Genomic DNA, 21,617 nt, shown 5'->3' with positions numbered 1-21,617 from the left:
CAAAATTAATCTGTCATTCTGCTTTTTGCACCACGTAACTAAATAAAGGCCGTTATGTAACAGTGAAGACAATTGGCACTACTGCCTGTCCATAGTGTGAAGGGGGGGCCTTCAAATGCCCATAAAGTGATTTCAGCCTTTAAAAAGTGGGATGCTGCCAAGATTCCAGCAGCAATATGGCTTTTCCTGCACACTCTTATCTTCCAAAGTCTATAGCAATCTTCAGCTACAGTGCAACTGCGAATTAAAACTGATATCACAGCAGATATAACAGGGCTCTATGAGAGTTATTATATCCCCTCCCCCAAAGGCATTAACCACTAAGCCACCGCCCACCGTCATATGACGGCGGGACGAGGCTTCTGTTGTTCTGGGAGGACGTCATATGACGTCCTCACCCTCCCGAGCCACTAGGGGGCGCATGCCCGCTGCGTCGCTCGGGACCCGGTGCGCGTGCCCGCGATGTCCGCCGGGCACCCGCGATTGCCGGGTAACAGAGCAGGAGCGTGGATCTGTGCATGTAAACACAGATCCACATCCTGTCAGAGAGGAGACCGATGGTGTGTCCCTTGTACATAGGGACAGCGATCGGTCACATCCTCCAGTCAGTCCTCACCCCCCACAGTTAGAATCACCTCCTTAGGTCATACATTAACCCCTCGAGCGCCCCTTAGTGTTAACCCCTTCCCTGCCAGTCACATTTACACAGTAATCAATGCAATTTTATAGCATTGATCGCTGTATAAATGTGAATGGTCCCAAAAATGTGTCAAAAGTGTCCGATGTGTCCGCCGCAATATCGCAGTCACAATAAAAATTGCAGATCGCCGCCATTACTAGTAAAAAATAAATAATAAAAATGCTATAAATCTATCCCCTATTTTGTAGATGCTATAACTTTTGCGCAAACCAATCAATATACGCTTATCGCAATTTTTTTTAACCAAAAATAAGTAGAAGAATACATATCGGCCTAAACTGAGGAAAAAATTTGTTAAAAAAAATAAGTAAATAATTGGATATTTATTATAGCAAAAAGTAAAAAATATTGTGTTTTATCAAAATTGTCCCTCTTCTTTTGTTTATAGCGCAAGCAATAAAAACCGCAGAGGTGATCAAATACCACCAAAAGAAAGCTCTATTTGTGGGGAAAAAAATGATAAAAATTTAATTAGGGTGCAGTGTAACATGACCGCGCAATTGTCATTCAAAGTACGACAGCGCTGAAAACTGAAAAATGGCTTGGGCAGGAAGGGGGTGTAAGTGCCCTGTATTGAGGTGGTTAAAGAGACCGATTCTTCTACAGTGCGGGATTGGACAACGATAGAGAAAGCATGCACAGAGGAGGATACACCCCTCTGCTCTCCCCTCCTGCAAGCATGTTCAACCTGTTAAGAGTGCAAAGACTGGGAACATGAATTCTCAAAAGGTGTGCAGTGCTGGCCCTCCTCCTCTTGGTTTGCTGTGCTAAGGACTACAGAAACCTGATACAAAATGATTTACCTATACTAGTTCTGTTTAATGCAGTTCATCATTTATTAATGAATGCATAACAGGTTAGTGGAGTAACTGCTTTATATATTCTTGAAGTTCTGCTTTAAGGCCTAATCTGACAAAAAAAAAGGTAGCATCTACGGTGCAGGCAGTTTCCAATGCTAACAGTTACCAAAGCAGGTAACTGTTAGTGTGGTCAGATGCCTCTCAGCAAATAGCTTGGGGTGTCTACTTTCCAAAATGGGGTCATTTGGGGGGGTTTTGTGCCACCTGGGCATTCCATGGCCTCCGAAACGGTGATAGGCAGTGAAGAGTAAAATCAAAAATTCACGCCCTTAAAAACGCCGAAGGCGGTGATTGGTTTTCGGGGCCCCGTACGCGGCTAGGCTCCCAAAAAGTCCCACACATGTGGTATCCCCATACTCAGGAGAAGCAGCTAAATGTATTTTGGGGTGCAATTCCACATAGGCCCATGGCCTGTGTGAGCAATATATCATTTAGTGACAACTTTTTGTAAATATTTTTTTTTTTGTCATTATTCAATCACTTGGGACAAAAAAAAAAAAATAAATATTCAATGGGTTCAACATGCCTCTCAGCAATTTCCTTGGGGTGTCTACTTTCCAAAATGGGGTCATTTGGGGGGGTTTTGTACTGCCCTGCCATTTTAGCACCTCAAGAAATGACATAGGCAGTCATAAACTAAAAGCTGTGTAAATTCCAGAAAATGTACCCTAGTTTGTAGACGCTATAACTTTTGCGCAAACCAATAAATATACGCTTATTGACTTTTTTTTACCAAAGACATGTGGCCAAATACATTTTGGCCTAAATGTATGACTAAAATTGAGTTTATTGGATTTGTTTTATAACAAAAAGTAGAAAATATCATTTTTTTTCAAAATTTTCGGTCTTTTTCCGTTTATAGCGCAAAAAATAAAAACTGCAGAGGTGATCAAATACCATCAAAAGAAAGCTCTATTTGTGGGAAGAAAAGGACGCAAATTTCGTTTGGGTACAGCATTGCATAACCGCACAATTAGCAGTTAAAGCGACACAGTGCCAAATTGGAAAAAGACCTCTGGTCCTTAGGCAGCATAATGGTCCGGGGCTCAAGTGGTTAAGGCACTGAATGTCCAGATCAAAATTTGACCCCACCTGCTGAACTTCAGACTGCCTGCAGCCAACTCTTGAACCAGAAGACCAAGATCGGTGACAGACTTTAAGACAGGACCACACAACCTCAAGACAGCTAAATGAGATTCCTATTGTGGCTTACAAAAACCTGATAGGGGGGACCTTTCTGTGACACTAAAATTATGGGTCAAAAGCAGAGTTCCTCCTTATTTGTAAAGGGAATGACCTTTGAATTGACTCAAAGGCCCAGAAACTTGTTACTGGACTGTGATGAAAGCAGCCAATTACTGACTCAACTGCCTCATGCTAGATCTGTGGCTGTAACACCATGTACTGGTTCAGCCTCAGTGTCAGAGAAGACAGTATGTGAAAGACAAAATCAGGTAATGACTGCTTGCCTCAAAGCTTTAAGTGGAACTTTATGCTAAAAAATAAAAATGGGCGAACAGGCAGGATTGGTCATGCTTTGTCTCTTCTGCATTAAAATGACTTACCTGCCTGTCCACCCCTGTACAGTGAACTGCGCACACACAACTCATTGTACAAATTCGGCAATGCCAAAGCTGACAGAACTCAGCGGAGTGGCGTCATCTTAGCCCAGGCCATTGACAGCGGCCGGCAAAGGAGACCTGGAAGGTGGCCGTCCAAAGATGTCAGTGGCCGGCGGGGAGCTCCAGGACGTCACATCGCTGGACTGAAGGTGAGTAAATTTCTGCGTTAACCAAACGTTATGACAAAGTCCCATTACACGTCACCTCCTGCACATAACAGCAGCAGCCATTTTGTCCCCCGATTTTGGCTGTCCTTCCACCTGACACCAGAGGATTAAAGGTGGCATAATCAGTCAAAAAATGGCTACCTTGATACATAGATATATCCCTGAACTAAACTCCTATAGCAAACAAGGGGGTTGAGTTTGCTTGATGTGCCGAGGAAGCATCCTTATCAAATGTTTATTTCTAATCATACAGTATAAATACTTATGCATATATTATTATTTTTTTAACAAAGCATTTAAATTAGCAATAAGGGAAAAACTGAAAGGTGCTTTATACCTTGATGATTCTGGACAAGTATTGCAATTCAGAGAGGGCAGTAATCTAAAATTGGATTTGGCCAGCCGCTTAGATGAAAAAAAAAAAAAAAATAAAATTACTAATGTGCTTGTTAATGCATGGGTCATCAAACCCTAAAAATTCCCAGACTCCTGGAAGAGAGCATGTGTAACCTCAATGGAAGGATTGTGCTGGAGGTAGAGGGGAAATGAGGACAAAAACAGGGAGGGCCCGGCTTTACAGTAAATATTTGCGCCTTGAATCTTCGTCCAGAGTAAGGTCAACTACTTCTGAAGGGGCAGTCCAGTTCTGCTGGGGAGTCACCCCTGTCCATGATGGTGTTTGGTGGGAGCTGTTATACTGGGAGCCAGCTGCACGCTTCCATGACGATACTCTCTGTATAACTCCGCCCCGGGGGTGGACAAACCTTGCGGGAAGAAAGAGAAAGATAATCAACTGATATATATTTTGCAGATACTGCATAATGACATGTGCATAATGTGAACTTACCATGGCCTAAAAGAGCCCCAAGGCAACAATAGGGCTGAACCTGTGTTCGTTGTTGGGGCAGTTTAGAAAAGTCTTGGTGACCATTATTAGAAAAAGCAAATATTACAATAGCTTGCTTAAGACACACAAGATTTACCTTATGGTGGACCAGAGTAGGAAGAAAAGGAAAAATAAAAAAGGAAAAATCTTAAATTGGAACACTGGTTTTGTGACAACTGTCTAGGAGGGGATATCCCTTATTTTGGAAACATTTCCTCTCACTTCCTGTTGTGTCTACAAGACAGGAAGGGTAAGATATCATTCTTAAGAGGGAGAAACTGAATGAGGAGAAAATTATTCTTTACTCGATCCAAAGCTTTAAGTTAAAAAAAAAAAAAAAAAAGTTGTGGTGTAGATATACTTTAAAGTATGTTAAAGGACATACTCCTAACAATATCCAAAACAAGACAGCCATTGTACATGAACTTCTTGTGTGCCAGGAAGATTTCCCATGGGTCCGCAGATGCTTACCCATTTCAAGTGGAGATCCCTCTTGTATCCAAAAGGAAAGAAGGATCTCCCTTGAATCGTGTAAGAATCTGCAGACCCATGTGATCTTTCCAGCACACAAGTAGTGCACAATATGCATTTTCGGTTATTGACACTACTGATCCAGAAGCACACAGTATATTGCTCATTTTTCTGAAAGGAGGAAAGTAAACAATTTACTGACCAGACTATAGGTAAAGCTTATCCTATGATGGTGGAGAACATGAATAGGCACCATTTAAAAAGGTAAAAAAGATAAAATAATTTATCAGATAAATTTACCCTCTTACCTGTCAATGAAGGCCTGAGAGGACAGAAACTATCATCTACTGTATCCCAACAATTACCCAACTGTAGGAGGTACAACATGTAGCCCACAAGCAAACTGAACAGAGCTGTTTACCTGAAGTGCCCCCTAGTGGCAGAAATACATATTTCTCCTGTTTGAGAACTGCATTGAGAAGTACAGTGTTACTTGAACTGTATTCCAGGATTTGCTTGTCTTCAGCTGAAAGAACTTGCAATAATTTAAGACTATGTAGAGTCTCAAATCTTTTATTAAAAAGGTCTTCATGTTATATTTTCGATACCACGTCATAGATATATTTTAGTTATCAATGTAAACACATATTCCACACGTTTTTTTTTTCAATTTTTCCAGCAAAACAAAAATGGCTTTAAAAAAAAAAAAAATAAAGGTTCCCCTCCCCCCAATGTTTCCTTTTTTCCCCCCAAGCCTTTCCAAACCAAAAGATTCCCAATCACCGACATACCTTGCATTTTCTTGAACCCCGACTATCTCCACCTCGCTGCCCGAAGAGTCAATGTTTATTTCATCCTCGTTATCCTGTGTCTCACTAGGGGGTAATTTATCACATGAAGACAATCCTAGATCCAGATGACCTGCAGAGAGAAAAAGGACACCGAGACTAAATATTTTAACCAGAGACAATGGTTAAATTATTTCAATTGCAGTACAGAGATTCTGGAAGCTTAACAAAGAAGCTTGCAGACTTAGGCTACTTTCACACTGAGGCGCTTTAGCGCTAAAAATAACGCCTGCAAATCGCCTCTCCTGTCACTCTAGTGTGAAAGCCCAAGTGCTTTCACACTGGAGCAGTGCGCTTGTGAGACATTAAAAAAAAAGTCCTGCAAGCAGCATCTTTGGGGAACTTTAGGAGCGGTGCATACACCGCTCCTAAAGTGCCCCTGTCCATTGAAATTGATTTTCTTTCCTTTCTCTGTAACCACAATCAGTGTTGATGGTGGAATCCCTCCCTGCTGAGCATTGCATTCTCTGGCAGGAGGGGGCGCAGGGAGCATTTTCTGTTGGCAGAACACAGCGATTATTACTAATGGCTATAGCCACAGCCAATAATCGCATGCTAGAAACCTGACACTCTGGTTGTATCCAAGTCAATCGATGAATCAACTTGGGTACAATCAACCTGCCCATAGATGGATCAAATCTCGGCCAGCTCAGCAGCAGATAACCATTCACCAACCTAAAAAAAATTAAAATATAAGAGTCATCGTAATGGCTAATCTACTGTATGTATCCTACATCGGGTGTTTAGGGCCCTGTTACAACTACACCAATGGGGTCAGCATAACTCCCCATTATGTCCCAAATGTACCAGAGAGCAGGGAGGCTCAACACCCATGCTATGGAGATGTCGAAAATTAACCCGATTTTGGATGGAGATAACACAACCTCATCCGTGCTCCCCGTACTTAAACCTCGGGACCCTTTAACCCGTTTACTGGGCACCTTGAACTCAGAAGTCTTTCAGCCGGTTATACTCATAGCAGACTTGTATACATAGTGCGCCAACTCACGACACTTGTGGATAGAACAGGTGTAGGGCTGCAACTAACGATAAATTTTCATAATCGATTAGTTGGCTGATTGTTTCAATTAATTGATTATTCGGTTAATAACCTTAAAAAAAAAAAAAAAAAAACACTGTGGTGTATAATTTAGTTTAAAATGTAAAGTTCAAAAAAAAAAAAAAAAAAAAAAAAAAGGAAATGTATTCCTAAATATCTTAATGCAGTGGTAAATATAAATTACCAACTTCATGGTTAGGGAGCAAAAGCTCTAATCCACTCTGAGAATAAAACAGAGGAGATATACTGTATATACAATTAGAAGAGATATACTATATATACACACACACACACACACAATTAGATGAGTTCTACTGTATATACTATTAGAGGAGTTCTACTGTATATACTATTAGAAGAGATATACTGTATATACTATTAGAAGAGATATACTATTAGAGGGTGAATCTGGTAAATATCATCAGACTCCGAGATCAATTTTTTTCATTCAGCGAATGTACAAAGATTTTTTTGTCTGAATATTCTCGTCTGAAAATTGATCCGTGTGGCCAGCATAAGGCTCGGTACACACCTATGCAGTTTGGTTTTGATCCGTTTCTGCAGTGCTTTTTGCTGTGCGTTTTGATTTTTGCACACGTGATTTTGCTGCGATTTGCGTTTTTGCATTTTTTTGGACAATTTGTTGTTGGGCAAATTTAAAAATACAAATTGCTGCAAAAACGCATTACATGCTTTTTAGCAGCTTCTCCATTTAAGTATATTGAACCAAAAAAGCACTGGTTTGCGTTAAGGAAAAAAAAAAAAAAAAGTCCCTGACCCTTTCCAAAATACGCAGCGGCTGAAAAAAGCATAGATGTGAACGTGTCCCATAGGAAGCCATGTAAATAAACTGTAGTGCGTTTCTGCAAAAAGCACCAAAAAACACATAGGTGTGAAGCACGTCTAAGACGTTTAGTAATATAATGGGGTTAAAAGAAATAAAATTAGCCCTTTAGATAATCACTACTGTAAGGGGTTCATTTTTTTACTGTAGAACTGTGAAAGTAATATTTACAGCAACAATTATTTGCTCTTTTTGTGCTATAAAGGGCTCATTTTATAGTTTTTTTTAACCCCATTATGTTACTGTCCGATCAATCGATTATGAAAATAGTAATCGATTAATTTCATAATCAATTAGTTGTCGATTAATCGATTAGTTGTTTCAGCCCAACAGGTGAAATCCAATTTGATACATAAAAAGCTGAGATGCCAACGATGAAATTCACCGGAGAACTTTGAAAACATTAGGCATGACCTGACTAGATAGACCCGGGCTTGCTCCCCCAAGGCTGGTGCTAGATAGAAAACCTAATAAAAGATTGAGGCAGGGCAAGGCTACTAAACAACATATAAGCCATCCTAGGAATTTATTCTGATGTAATGTCTAGGATTGGTCATAAAAGGCATTTGTTTACAAGATAAGATGGTGCTTCTAGTGGACCATTAGTTGGTTGTCTATACGGTGGTCTCTTGTACACAGTAACAAACAGCTGCGAGTCTAGATGGCTTAATGGTCTGAAGGGTACACTACTCACAAATGGGTTTAGATCAATATGTGAGCAGTCTAAAATTACAGGGGTACATTTACACAGCTTCCAACTGAAAGGTGTCAAGAAGTGGTTAAAGGGTCTTCAGGAGATTTCCAACTGTAAAACAGGATGCATTGAAAGCAATGATTGTAACCCTAATGTCTGTGTACAGCTTCTCATTATGTCTACCCATTTTCCCTGGCCTTGAAAACTGGAGACAGCCTCACCATCAAGCAGGACTTGTCCGCTAATGCAACATCAAGGATGATGGTCAATTAGTAACGTGTCTAGTGAGTGTTCTCAAATGCAGTTCTGCAACTTAGCTGAATTAGATACATGGACCCCTTTAACCAATTCAGCCCGGGAATATTTTACCCCCTTCCTGACCAGAGCACTTTTTACAATATGGCACTGTGTCGCTTAAACTGACAAATGCGCGGTCGTGCAATGCTGTACCCAAACAAAATTGGGGTCCTTTATTCCCCACAAATAGAGCTTTCTTCTGGTGGTATTTGATCACCTCTGCGGTTTATTTTTTGTGCTATAAACAAAAAAAGTGACAATTTTGAAAAAAAATGTATTTTCTTTATTTTTTACTATAATAAATACCTCCCAATATATAAAAAAAAAAAAAAAAAAAAAAAAAAAAACACCCTTCATCAATTTAGGCCAATATGTATTCCTCTACATTTTTTTTTTTTAACAAAAAACATGAAATATCGCAATAAGCGTTTGATTGGATTGCACAAACGTTATAGCGTCTACAAACTATGGGAAAGATTTATGGCATTTTTATTTATTTTTTTACTAGTAATGGAGGTATTCTGCAATTTTTAACAGAATTGGGACATACAGATCAGAGACTTGACACATTTTTGGGACCATTGACATTTATAGAGCGATCAGTGCTATAAAAATGCACTGATTACTGCATAAATGTCACTGGCGGGGAAGGGGTTAACACTAGGGGGCGATCAAATTGTTAACTGTGTGTTCCCTCACTGTAATAACTGCGTGGGGATGGGATTAACTAGGAGAGATGACAGATCGCTGTCCCTACTTTGTAGAAACACACAATCTGTCTTCTCTCCTCTGACAGCACAGGGATTTGCATGTTTACACACACAAATCCCTGTGCTGGCTCTCGAGCACGCGATCGCACGTGGCTGGCGGCTATTGCGCCCACCGGCCTTGTGCATTGGGTACCCCGCTTGCGCGCCCTCTGATGGCTCTCCTGGGCAAAGCCATTATATACACACACACGGAATTTCGCCCAGGAGAGCCATTCTGCCGCAGTATATCTGTGTGAGCCGGTTAGCTGGTATGAATGGATCTATGTGCCTCAGAATGTTTACTCACAGGTCTAATGGCATTTCCCATGTACGGTTCCATCAACGTTTTCTACACTAAAAGGTCAGTTCACCAAAACTGATAGTTCTTTTTTGGTAGATGCTGGAGAGTTACTTCACCCATTTGTTTCATACGAGGGGATGCTGATAATTATTGAGCCTTAACCAGAAATAAATTGAGCTAAGAAGCTGTAAATTGCAGGGTGTACTTGCCAATTTGTCTAATGAACTACCTATGATTTTAACTTCTTTTTTTGGGTCCAAAGTGAACATGGCAGCCCCTCCAGAAATAAAACAATGTGGAAGAGCATAGGGCCATAATCAAGTTCCTGTTTCTCCAAGGGAAAGGTGCAAAGCAGATACATGATGAAATGTCACAAACTATGGGTGACAGTGGACCTTGATATGCAACAGTTAAACGTTGGGTTGTCAAATGACCATTTTGGTGTCGAAAGTGAGAAACTCAGTTGAAGGCCTGTTTCTGTCTCTGTGCCTGCAAATGTGAAATCCATCCATGACATGTTCATGGAGGACCACCGAACATCAGCCAATGTATTGCTACATATGTGGGAATATCACTTGAGAGTTGATGCCATTATCCACAGAGAATTAGAAATGAGAAAGCTTTTGAGAAGCCCAAAACTTTTCACAAGCGAACAAAAAAAAAAAAAAAAAAAAAAAGGGAGGACCACGCCTCGTCACACACTGCAGGTGAAACAGTGACAAAACGGAACTCCTTAGGCTTACAAGCGATGCCCCATCCACCCTCTTTGCCCGACCTGGCTTCTCACCATCTGTTCCCCAATCTCAAAAAACACCTAAAGGGTCAACGATTTGGGAGTGTTCCGGAGGCAACTAATGCTTTAAATGAGTGGTAACACCAGCAGTCGGAAGAATTTTATGTGCAGGGACTTAAGAAGTTGCAGGACAGATGTCGCAAGTGCATTGACTTCCTGGGGGACTATGTAGAATAGTGTGGCAATTACAGCTTTCTAGCTCAGTTTTTTCTGGGTAAGGCTTAATACTTATCAGCATCCCCTCAAATATCTCTCAAGGTCCTTTGTAGTAAGAAGCTTGTGCTTGAAATTCCAGGTCTAGTCATCTGTTCCAGCAAGAGTTCCCTGCTAAATATGACAGGGAAGAGCAAACACCCATTTTTGAAGCAGGTTTGAATAAATTCAGAAAACAAAACAAGGATGTCTTGTCTAACGAATGATCAAAAGATGTCTCAGCACACCAGATGCCACCATGACGTTAAATAGTTTGGGGTTGATAACGCCGATAAGGTGCCTGTATTTTAGTAGGGATTAAGGTCAGCGCTATAGCATTCCAGTCTCCAAAATCTGCAGATTTGAGGAAGATTATAGATATACAAAGACAGAGTTATAATGCTTGGTACTGAAAAGACTGGCGATAATTATAATAAGTCAAACTAGAAACTGTTGCAACGAAATGAAAGACCGCCATCTATTTTGAGATAAAAGTTCAACTCCCACCAGAAAGAAATACATTAAAAAGAACTAGCGTACAAACTTGAACCCGATAAGATGTCGGCCTATTCCTCTGTACAGACGGCGAGAGGAAGGGATAGCCAATCAGGTGTCATGCACGCAAATGTACTGACAAAAACAGGCAGACAGGAGGGGAAAGCAGGGAGATGACATAGTCTGGTTGAAAAAAAAAAAAAAAGACACAAGCCCATCCAGTTCAACCAATAAAAAGGGAAAAAAGGAAATGATACGATCCTATACCCACAGTAAATCAAAAACCCCAGCAAAGCATGATCCAATTTGTTCCAGCAAGGGAAAAAAAAAAAAAAAAATCCTTCCTGATCCCCCAAGAGGTAATCGGATATTCCCTGGATCAACTCTACCTATAAAATGTTAGTATCAGTGTTGCCACAGAGCTCCTGCTGCATAATCCTCGCCATCCGTCCTCCAGCACAACAATCCTGCTCCCCACACAGCACCCAACGCCCACCAGACGGCCGGCGAGCCGATCGGAGCAGATATTGCAGCGATTCACAGTGCCTGAGGCCGCTCGGGAGACAGTCTGCGGCTCCGGCCCAGCGGCAGCCATCTTGCTACACCCGGCCACAGGGCCAACATTTAATCCTGGCCTCCCAGACTGACCTCCACACGGCCTTTAAGGACATTAACAGGAGCACATCTACCACCTGTGGCATCCGTTGATACCCCTCCACAGCGGCCGGTAGGTGGAATAGCAGCTCCGGCCCAGTGAACGGCAGCCATCTTGCTGCCCCCAGCCGAGGTACCAGTGCTCAATCCTGGCCTCCCAGACCGCCCTCCATACGGCCTTTCTATACAGCCTCCGGAGCCCATCCGCTACCTGTGTCATTCATTTACACCCCGATTTTAACTTTTTGCTATAACAAATTTCCCAAAAAAAAAAAAAAAATAAAAAGTCTTCCTCAGTTTAGGCCGAGAGAGAATACATACAATTCTACTTTTCTTTTTTTCAAAAACACCCCGCAATAAGCATATATTGATCAGTTTGCGCAACAGTTAGCATCTACAAAAACAGGAAATAGATTTTTGGCATTTATCTTACTAGTAATGGCGGTGAGCTGCGATTTTTAGCGGGACTGCAACATTGCAGTGGACAGATCGGACACCTTTGTCACTTTTTTGGGAACCTGTGACATAACAGTAATCAGTGCTAAAAATATGTACGTTATTGTACTTATGACACTGGCAGGGAAGGGGTTAAATGTGTTCTAACTGTATGGGGATGGGCTGCCTGGGGAAACAGATCCGAAAAGACAGGATCTGTGTGATCGCCCCTGTCAGAACAGAGATATACCTTGTTTACACAGGCAGATCCCCATTCTGTCACTGCATGGAACGATCGCGGGTAAGGGGCAGGCACAGTGGTGTAGTGGGTAGCACTTTCACCTAGCAGCAAAAGGGTCACTGATTCAAATCCCGACCACGACACCATCTGCCTGGAGTTTGCATGTTCTCCCTGTGCCTGCGTGGGTTTCCTCTGGGTACTCCGGTTTCCTCCCACACTCCAAAGACATGCTGGTAGGTTAGACCCGGTCTAAAAATTGGCCAATATATGTGTTTGTAAACGCGTCGGGACCCTACGGGGTAAAGTACCGCGCTAGACCGTAGATGGACACCGGCGGCAAAGCGCCCTAAGGCGATTTAGTTTGCATAGGTAGCGCTATACAAGTCACTCATTCAGTCAGTGTCCACCCCAACCGCTGGCCAGTGGGTGTGCACGCCCACAAACTACATTTCCCGAGCCGACAATGATGACGATTCGTGGGAGGAACAAGCCGACCTGCCGCAGTACAATGACGTCAGAAAGTAGTTAATGTTTATAAGAGTCAAGACATTACATACTCCCAGGCCTACATCTTAAAACAGGCACTTGCCCCAGAGCAGGCATCCTCAGGGCCTGGTACTCTATCTAAGCTTAGTTGCTCTGATGAGTACCTGGACACAAAAAAACTTGGAAGCGGGCTCATCAATTACCATGGTCGCTGGCTTTGTCTTGCTTTTTTTTTTTTTTTTTTTAAATGAAAAGCAAAAACAAAGAACCTGCCATCAGGTGATTGATGGGCTGCATTCCCAAGAGGACAAGGCCAACATAAGAATTTAATATCTAAGTTGTCAGGGGTAAAGAATAGGATTAAGATTTGATCAGAAAATGTATCAAAGCTCAGCCAACTTGTTTGGATAAACACTACCACAGATTAATAAAAATGTGTATTTGGGCACTCAAGCATAACTTGGTATACTGAACCCATCACTCTGAAAGGTCAAACTTGACCCAAGTTGCAATTCCAAATGGGCACATCCTTAGATTACTGGTAAACATGAATTAAAGACGGATGTGATAGGATTACCTTGCCATCAATGGCGTTACCAAGGGCATCTACAACATGACCCAGCAGCTCCTCACCAACAGGTACATCCACAATGGCGCCAGTTCTCTTCACAAGGTCTCCCTCCTTGATGAGGTTGTCATTACCGAACACCACAACACCAACATTGTCTGGCTCCAAATTCAAGGACATACCCTAGTGGAAAAATACAGATTCACAGGAAGCCTTAAAAAAAACAAAAACACAAAAAAGAAACATTTCAATGGGTTGGCTAAATGCAACACACAACAGATAACTGGAAATGGGTTCTCAGGATCCCTCATTCTCAATTTAGAAGATTATATATAGGATGAAGTGGTTGTACAGGTAAAAGGTTGGTACCTGAATGCATGCTCTACATTAAAGTAAAAAAACCTTCCCATGTCAGCGCCTCGTTACTTACCCGAGCCAGATCTCCATCCAGTGCTGTGCCTGTCTGCAGACGCTTAGCTCTTCTCTTCAGTCTCATTGGAGGCTCAGCAGCAGCAGGAGCCATTGGCTGAGCGTCTACAAAATGAGCAATAGCATCCCCCCCGCTTTAGAGGGCTAGATAGATTAGGGGGGGGGGGTCTAGAATGACTTTCCTTCCACTTTACTTCTTGCCCCAGTGCAGTTTTAAAAAGTCACTTGGATAGCAGCTATGGGTCCCAGCACTGATACAGGCTGAATTTCCAGAGGTCACCCACTAATTATCTGGAGTGAAAAGTACTTCCCAAGCTCTCCCTTCTGGTCCTCAAAGAGGCACCAATTACACAAGCTGCCCCCCAACCACCTACAAAAAAATAAATGTACCTTCAACCCCGAGGAGAATTCCACCATCTCTTCAGCCTGGACATATCTGAGACCATAGACACGGGCAATACCATCACCAATGGAAAGCACTCGGCCAGTCTCTTCCAGTTCAGCGGTTGTGTCTGCACCCAGAATATGTTCTTCCAGGATGGAGGATACCTCAGCTGTACCTGCAGAATATGGTCGGCTTTTCAGTAAAGCAAAAGAGGCCAACATGTCTAAAAACTAAGCCACAATCTGATACTTATCTAAACTACAAACCATCTAGAAACTGGACAACAAATACATAAAACAATAAAATCCTCACAGGTGAGACAAAATTATATCCAGGTTAGTAATCCAACACCCATTAACATTTACCACTGCAAGGGATATATATTTTTTAAAGAGAAATCCAGCCTGAGCTCCTTTGGCTGGGCTTCTCCTAAGGGTCACGGAAGTGCAATTCGTTTTGCACTCCTGCAACACGTTTTCAGCGGAGAGCGGGCTGAAGTCCGCTGACGTCACTGCCATCAGTCGAGGAACCGCGTCATCCTGACTTCTCAAATCTGGATCTGACAGCTGCCTTGACTGATGGCAGTCTTAGCGAGCTGCTCCCCGCCCATCTACAGCTCCAATGAGCGTGTAGGAACAGAGCAGGAGAGATGCTGACTGACAGGCAGCATCGCTCGGGGAGGGGAGAGAACCGAGCCATCTGCAGTGTTCGGTTCCCAGAGCAGAGACGGCAGGGGACAGCTGCAGCATTGCTCTGATGCTGCATCCACCTAGGCCAAAAAAAAAAATTATACAAATACATACACACACACACACACTTCTCTCAAGTACAAGATCTCAAAATTGACTATGAAAGTGAAAAACTACATGCAGTTTTTTTTAAAAGAATGCTTTCACATACCTAAACATGCAGGAAAAGCTTTAGGCTCACAAATTGTTTATCAGCTTGTATTTATAGGCTGCTACCAAACTCAGCTGTCATCCCGCCTGTTATTCAGATGGAGATATGAACGTGTCTGACCTTCACAGGAGGACAGCAAGGGCCTGAGACCTTTAAGGTTGCAGATTATGTGTAAAGGTGAACACTCCAAGTTACTAGGAAGGTGTCCAACATTGCCAATTAATTACGACACATTAAACAATTCTCTTCTGCACACAAGAGAAAAGCACTTACCGCTCTTCTGAAGCCATGATCCAGATGCATGGATATTCCTAGTTGCTACAAAAGCTGCACCAAAATTTTTTGGAGACCTAATGGAAAAAAAAAAAAAAAAATATATAATATAAGTTTTACATATCTTCATATAAACAGTTAGGAATATTAATGCCCTTCAGGCTGAAAGAGAGAAGTGATACAATGACAGGCTTCAAGTCACCTTGTGAACTTTGTCCTTGAAGGTGTGAGCAGACAACCTTCTATAATATTCTCCAACATGACTGGCTTGAGAAAAAGCCCAGCTTATTGTACACATCCCAACAGGCTTGACACATAGCTTACGACACATACTAACAGAGTATCATCGCAATCAGTTCCCTAACCAAATCACTGAAAAGACCCCTGGCCAGTATCAGGGATTGGACTGAAGGTAAATGGTGATGGCAAACACTGGCACCCCCAGATGTTTTGGAACTACATTTCCCATGATGCTCATGCACTCTGCAGTGTGTTTAAGCATCATGGGAAATGTAGTTCCAAAACATCTGGGGGTGCCAAGGTTCCCCATCACTGAGTCATATACCATCCAATTTGGCATTACCATCCTTTGTCAGAAAAAAAAAAAAAAAAAAAAAAAAAAAAAAAACAGAGGGAGAATTAGATTGCAGCAGCAAAACCATTACAACTTCCTGCTAACATCCTGAATTAGCTGGAAAGTGAAAACAGCAAATTCACACTTTATGTACTATACTGCACAATACCAGCAGGTCCTGTACAATTTGAGGGCCTAAAATGTGTAAATAACAGACCCCAAAAAAAAACAAAAAAAAAAAAAAACTTTGCTTTAAAGCAGAAAGAATATTGCAAGTTAATATTTTGCTGGGTGCTCCCCACTGGGGAGGGGGAGATTTCCTTCTTGCTTTCAACAGGAAGTGAAGGAATCGCAAAGCGAGGGGAAATTTACTTCTTTAGCCCCCGTACACACGGGCCGAATGTCGGGAGATATCAACCAGTAAATTAAAAAAATAAATGCTCAGCAAGTACCAGACATAAGGCTCTGTTCACAATATCGCATTGTCATTGATTGTGCCCCAATTCAACCTGCGAGCAGAAGAGGGTCACCGGACCATTATGAATGGGCTATATAATACAATGCATGTTAACACAGTGGATGGGTGTGAACCCGGACCTAAAGAGGAGCTCCACTCAAAAATGGAGCTTCCGCTTTTCCGGTTCCTCCCCCCTCCGGTGTCACATTTGGCACCTTTCAGGGGGGAGGGGGAGCAGATACCTGTCTGTCCAATACAAGTATTTTGCTCCCACTTCCGTGCATAGATACCCGAGCCAACCGCAGGTATCTACGCCACTTCCGGCGCCTTCTTCGCCCCACCGCTGTCTTCTGGGAGACACACAGGTCCCAGAAGACAGCAGGGACCAGTGGGATAGTGCAGAGCGAGCCGCGCATGCACAGTAGGGAACCAGGAAGGGAAGCCACAAGCCTTCCATTCCTGATGATGAAGGCGGCAGCACCCGACAGCCGAGTGATAGATTGGCTTCGGGTGCCGACATCGCGGGCGCCCTGGACAGGTAAGTGTCCTTATTATAAAAGTCAGCAGCTGCAGTATTTGTAGCTGCAAAAAAAAAAAAAGAGAGCAGACCTCCGCTTTAAGCCTTGTACACACGATCAGATTGTTGGCCAACAAAGCGTCAGACTTTTGTACAAAGGGCGTGTGCCAGGATCTTTTCTTGATACAAACACTACACAACTGCCAGCCAACAAACACCAACGTAGTGACGTACTATGAGGAATTTCAGCTCTTGAGCGCCACCATTTGGTGAGCATTGATTCAGAGCATGCGCGTTTGTACGTTCAACTTGTGTGACGAACTTGTGTGCAGACGATAGGAAAATCTGACAACAGACCATAGTCCGCCGAAAATTTACTAGCCTGCCATCCAACATTTGTTGGCGTTAAGTTGGACAACAATAGTCTGACGTACTAACGGTCGGATTTTAGGCCAACAGCCCATTGATGATCGTGTGTACGAGGCTTAAGGCTCCATTCACACTTGTATGACTCCAAAGTTGCCCCGACTTTGGAGTGCAACTTAGATACGACTATGGCTTTGACCAGTGATAGTGAACAACGGCTGCACACAAGCTGCATTGTATAACATTCATGTACGACTTTTCATGCAACTTCCGAGGGGTTAACATTGAAGTCTATGGCCCTCAAGTTGCTTTAAAGTCGGACGAAAGTAGCGAATGAACTACTTTGAAGTCGTTACAACTTAAAAGTCATGCAGATATGAAATGTTATCATTGGAAAACATGGGGTATGACTTGTCATGCAAGTCTCATGCCCAAAGTTGCATGACACAAGTGTGAATTGGAGCCTAAGGCGCCGTTTCCACTTGTGCGACTTGTCCTGCGACTTGGGACTGCAAAAACACATGACAAGTCGTACCCCATTGATAGCCAATGAGTACCATTCATATCAGTGCGACTTCAAGTCCCTGCACTATTTTGGTCTGACTAATACGACTTTAGGTCCACAGACCTCAAAATTACACAGGAATTGCTTTGAGTGGCAGCAAAATTGCACGACTTTCAGGTCGCACAAGTGTGAAAGTGGCCTTATTGGGACAATGGTCAACAGTACAATTAGAGAGGGTGAACCATTTCCTAATGGGGACACAGACAGCAATATAAACCTGACCGAGGGTCTAGTAAGGCTGGGGGAAAAAAAAAAAAAAAAAAAGATTTAAATCTTGAATCGAGTTGAGGGGTCAAATTGATTCAAAATGTAAGCAAATCGATTTTTTAAATTTTTTTTTTTTTCACTGCGCCAGTCCTGAGGAGCTGCAGGCAGGAGTTTTTAGGCGAGGCTGCGGCTTCGGCCTAGTCCGCGGCTTTGGCCGGACGCCGCGGACTAGGCCGAAGCCTCGTCCAAAAACTCCTGCCCGCAGCTCCCTCAGACACAACAACCCACTCGAATCGGGGTTTTTTTTTTTTTTAAGAAATACCCCCAGCCCTAGGGTCTAGCCCTTCCCCCACCTCTATCCAACACTAAAGCTTTGCTTAGAGAAACACTATGGAGGATATTTACTAAGCAAAGCTGCATCAGATTTTGTGTGCTCCAATCAGCTTCCAACTTCAGCTTGTTCAATTAAGCTTTGACCATAAGCCCAAGTTCGGCTGAAGCCTGAAAGGCGCACAATTTCAAACCCGCATTTCAGTGCAACTTCAGAGGCAATCGCCAAAGGTAGTGCAGGAACTACTTTTGGAAAAAAACGGTGCGGCAAAGTCAGCGTTGCACCGATTGGGGACAGTGTCGTTGCTGGCAACAGGCTGCCATTTGACATGTCAAACCACAACCGATGTGAATTTGGGGGGGGGGAATAATACCTGGAAGCCGATTTGGTTTCTATGTACAGCTGCACCAGTTTTAGCAAGTATCCCCTTTATATGAAAACGAATCTCAGGACAGCCTATGAAATATCACAGCTTACCTCCAGGAATAGTAATAGCCATCCCTTGTAGGGGGCTCTGCCTGCCAAGGTTAACTGGTCATCAGTTGGTGGGGGGGGGCACACACTAAAAAATTACATTACTACTTAGCAGATTCTCTGCTCCCCCAGCAGACATATGGAGGAGCGGGTACCTGGTTGACAGGTACCCAGCGCCACTTCCTGCTGAGTTTGCCGCAGAAAACTCAACCGGGAAGTTCTGCCCTCGCTGCAGCCAACCCCATTGAGAAAGCTCAGCACGGTTGGTGCATGCGCAGTAGTGGTCTCCCTTACCCAAGATGGCGGCGCCAGCAACCAAAAACTGATTCAAGAATTAGCTTGGGTGAGGACACAGTGGGATCCCTGGACAGGGCAAGTGTTCTAATAGTAAGTCAGCAGCTACAGAATTTGTAGCTGCCGACTTAATTTCTTAGCCTGAAGCTCCTCTAAGTGATGCCAATTAAAGTGGAACTGAAGTCTCGCTGTAAAACAGCAAAGCAACGCTTTTATTGCATTAGAGACATGCCCTGTATCTGCATAAGTGGCACAGCAAAGGATATGAAAATTGCAAACTGTGCCTGAGCCCATACTACATATTCCATAAAAAAATAAAAATTGTAAACCAAAAATAAACCAGCAAAGTGTCATGTGACCATAATGTACTAATAATAGAATATACATATTATATAGAATACATCATCATGATGTATATCTGCAGAGCACACAAGGGCACATCGATCGCTCCAAGGACTCTGTTCCCTCAACACATGACAGGAAACTGAATGACCCGCCGTGTCCCGGGGTAATCAGAGAAGCAATGACAGAACGTAGAGGACGTCCCCTGATCAGCATGCAAAAAAGTTCACTGCAGACATCCATGTGTTATATTCCAGAGAGGAAAAAAAAAAAAAAAAAAAAAAAAAAAAAAAAGGAGAGAGAAAGGCCTACAACCTACAAAGAAGGAAAATACTCCAACCATCTGTAAAGTGTTCGGGTTGCACAGATATTGTCAGTATAGAGAAGAGCTCTACACACTTTCTAGATCAGGGGTCTCAAACTGGCAGCCCCTCCAGCTGCTGCAAAAACTACAAGTCCCATGAGGCATTGCAAAGCTGACAGTTACAATCAGTTACTCCCCTTGTACTGGGACTTGTAGTTTCACAATTGCTGGAGGGTCCCCAGATTGACCCCCCTGTTCTAAATGAAGGGCCAGTCTACTGTTCAAACTTTTTTTGGGGGGGGGGGGGGGTGGAAGGTGTCAAACTGTGTCCATCGGGAATAGAAAACATCCCTGTAATGGGGGAGGGATGGGGGCCAAATAAAAGCAAGAATTATACCGGGTGTAGAAGGACTGGAGATTTATTATAAGTGGTGATCTCTGTGTAGAATATTGGGGGGCAGCACAAATCAATGTAAAACACATACTAAAATAAACTAAATAAAAAATTAAAGAAAAATGCTGCAATGAATATAAAAAAAAAATATATGTATGTGTGTGTGTATATATATATATATATATATATATATATATATATATATATATAGTCAATGATTAGTAGATGATTGTGGGGTGTACGGATGGGGTGTACGGAGGGGGGGGGTCTGTCCTGTAGTATTGGGGTGTACGGAGGGGGGTCTGTCCTGTAGTATTGGGGTGTACGGAGGGGGGGGGTCTGTCCTGTAGTATTGGGGTGTACGGAGGGGGGGGTCTGTCCTGTAGTATTGGGGTGTACGGAGGGGGGGGGTCTGTCCTGTAGTATTGGGGTGTACGGAGGGGGGGTCTGTCCTGTAGTATTGGGGTGTACGGAGGGGGGGTCTGTCCTGTAGTATTGGGGTGTACGGAGGGGGGGGGGGGTCTGTCCTGTAGTATTGGGGTGTACGGAGGGGGGGTGTCCTGTAGTATTGGGGTGTACGGAGGGGGGTGTCCTGTAGTATTGGGGTGTACGGAGGGGGGGTGGGTCTCCTGTAGTATTGGGGTGTACGGAGGGGGGTGGTCTCCTGTAGTATTGGGGTGTACGGAGGGGGGGTGGTCTCCTGTAGTATTGGGGTGTACGGAGGGGGGGTGGTCTCCTGTAGTATTGGGGTGTACGGAGGGGGGGGGGTCTCCTGTAGTATTGGGGTGTACGGAGGGGGGGTGTCCTGTAGTATTGGGGTGTACGGAGGGGGGGGTGTCCTGTAGTATTGGGGTGTACGGAGGGGGGGTGTCCTGTAGTATTGGGGTGTACGGAGGGGGGGGTGTCCTGTAGTATTGGGGTGTACGGAGGGGGGGTGTCCTGTAGTATTGGGGTGTACGGAGGGGGGGGTGTCCTGTAGTATTGGGGTGTACGGAGGGGGGGTGTCCTGTAGTATTGGGGTGTACGGAGGGGGGGGTGTCCTGTAGTATTGGGGTGTACGGAGGGGGGGTGTCCTGTAGTATTGGGGTGTACGGAGGGGGGGGTGTCCTGTAGTATTGGGGTGTACGGAGGGGGGGTGTCCTGTAGTATTGGGGTGTACGGAGGGGGGGTGTCCTGTAGTATTGGGGTGTACGGAGGGGGGGGTGTCCTGTAGTATTGGGGTGTACGGAGGGGGGGTGTCCTGTAGTATTGGGGTGTACGGAGGGGGGGTGTCCTGTAGTATTGGGGTGTACGGAGGGGGGGTGTCCTGTAGTATTGGGGTGTACGGAGGGGGGGTGTCCTGTAGTATTGGGGTGTACGGAGGGGGGGTTGTCCTGTAGTATTGGGGTGTACGGAGGGGGGGGTGTCCTGTAGTATTGGGGTGTACGGAGGGGGGGTGTCCT

The 21,617-nt window shown here is 43.7% G+C and overlaps 1 protein-coding gene across 1 annotated transcript in view; it reads right to left on the bottom strand.

Moving 5' to 3' along the window:
• Positions 1–15,611, bottom strand: part of LOC141144008 (ATP synthase subunit alpha, mitochondrial-like) — a 75,056-nt gene extending 59,445 nt beyond the window's left edge. The window contains exons 1-2 of the mRNA XM_073629388.1: positions 15,553–15,611; positions 15,351–15,427 (exon numbers count right to left, since the gene is read on the bottom strand). Of these exons, the coding sequence (XP_073485489.1) occupies positions 15,351–15,427; positions 15,553–15,611 (136 nt within the window). The remainder of the gene's footprint in view (positions 1–15,350; positions 15,428–15,552) is intronic.
• Positions 15,612–21,617: the final 6,006 nt, after the last annotated feature.

Source organism: Aquarana catesbeiana, linkage group LG01 (genome assembly GCF_042186555.1).
Source record: "Aquarana catesbeiana isolate 2022-GZ linkage group LG01, ASM4218655v1, whole genome shotgun sequence".
In the NCBI taxonomy this organism is placed as follows: Eukaryota; Metazoa; Chordata; class Amphibia; order Anura; family Ranidae; genus Aquarana; species Aquarana catesbeiana.
The sequence above is the reverse complement of the archived record's forward strand: the minus strand, read 5'-3'. Positions and strand labels throughout refer to the sequence as shown.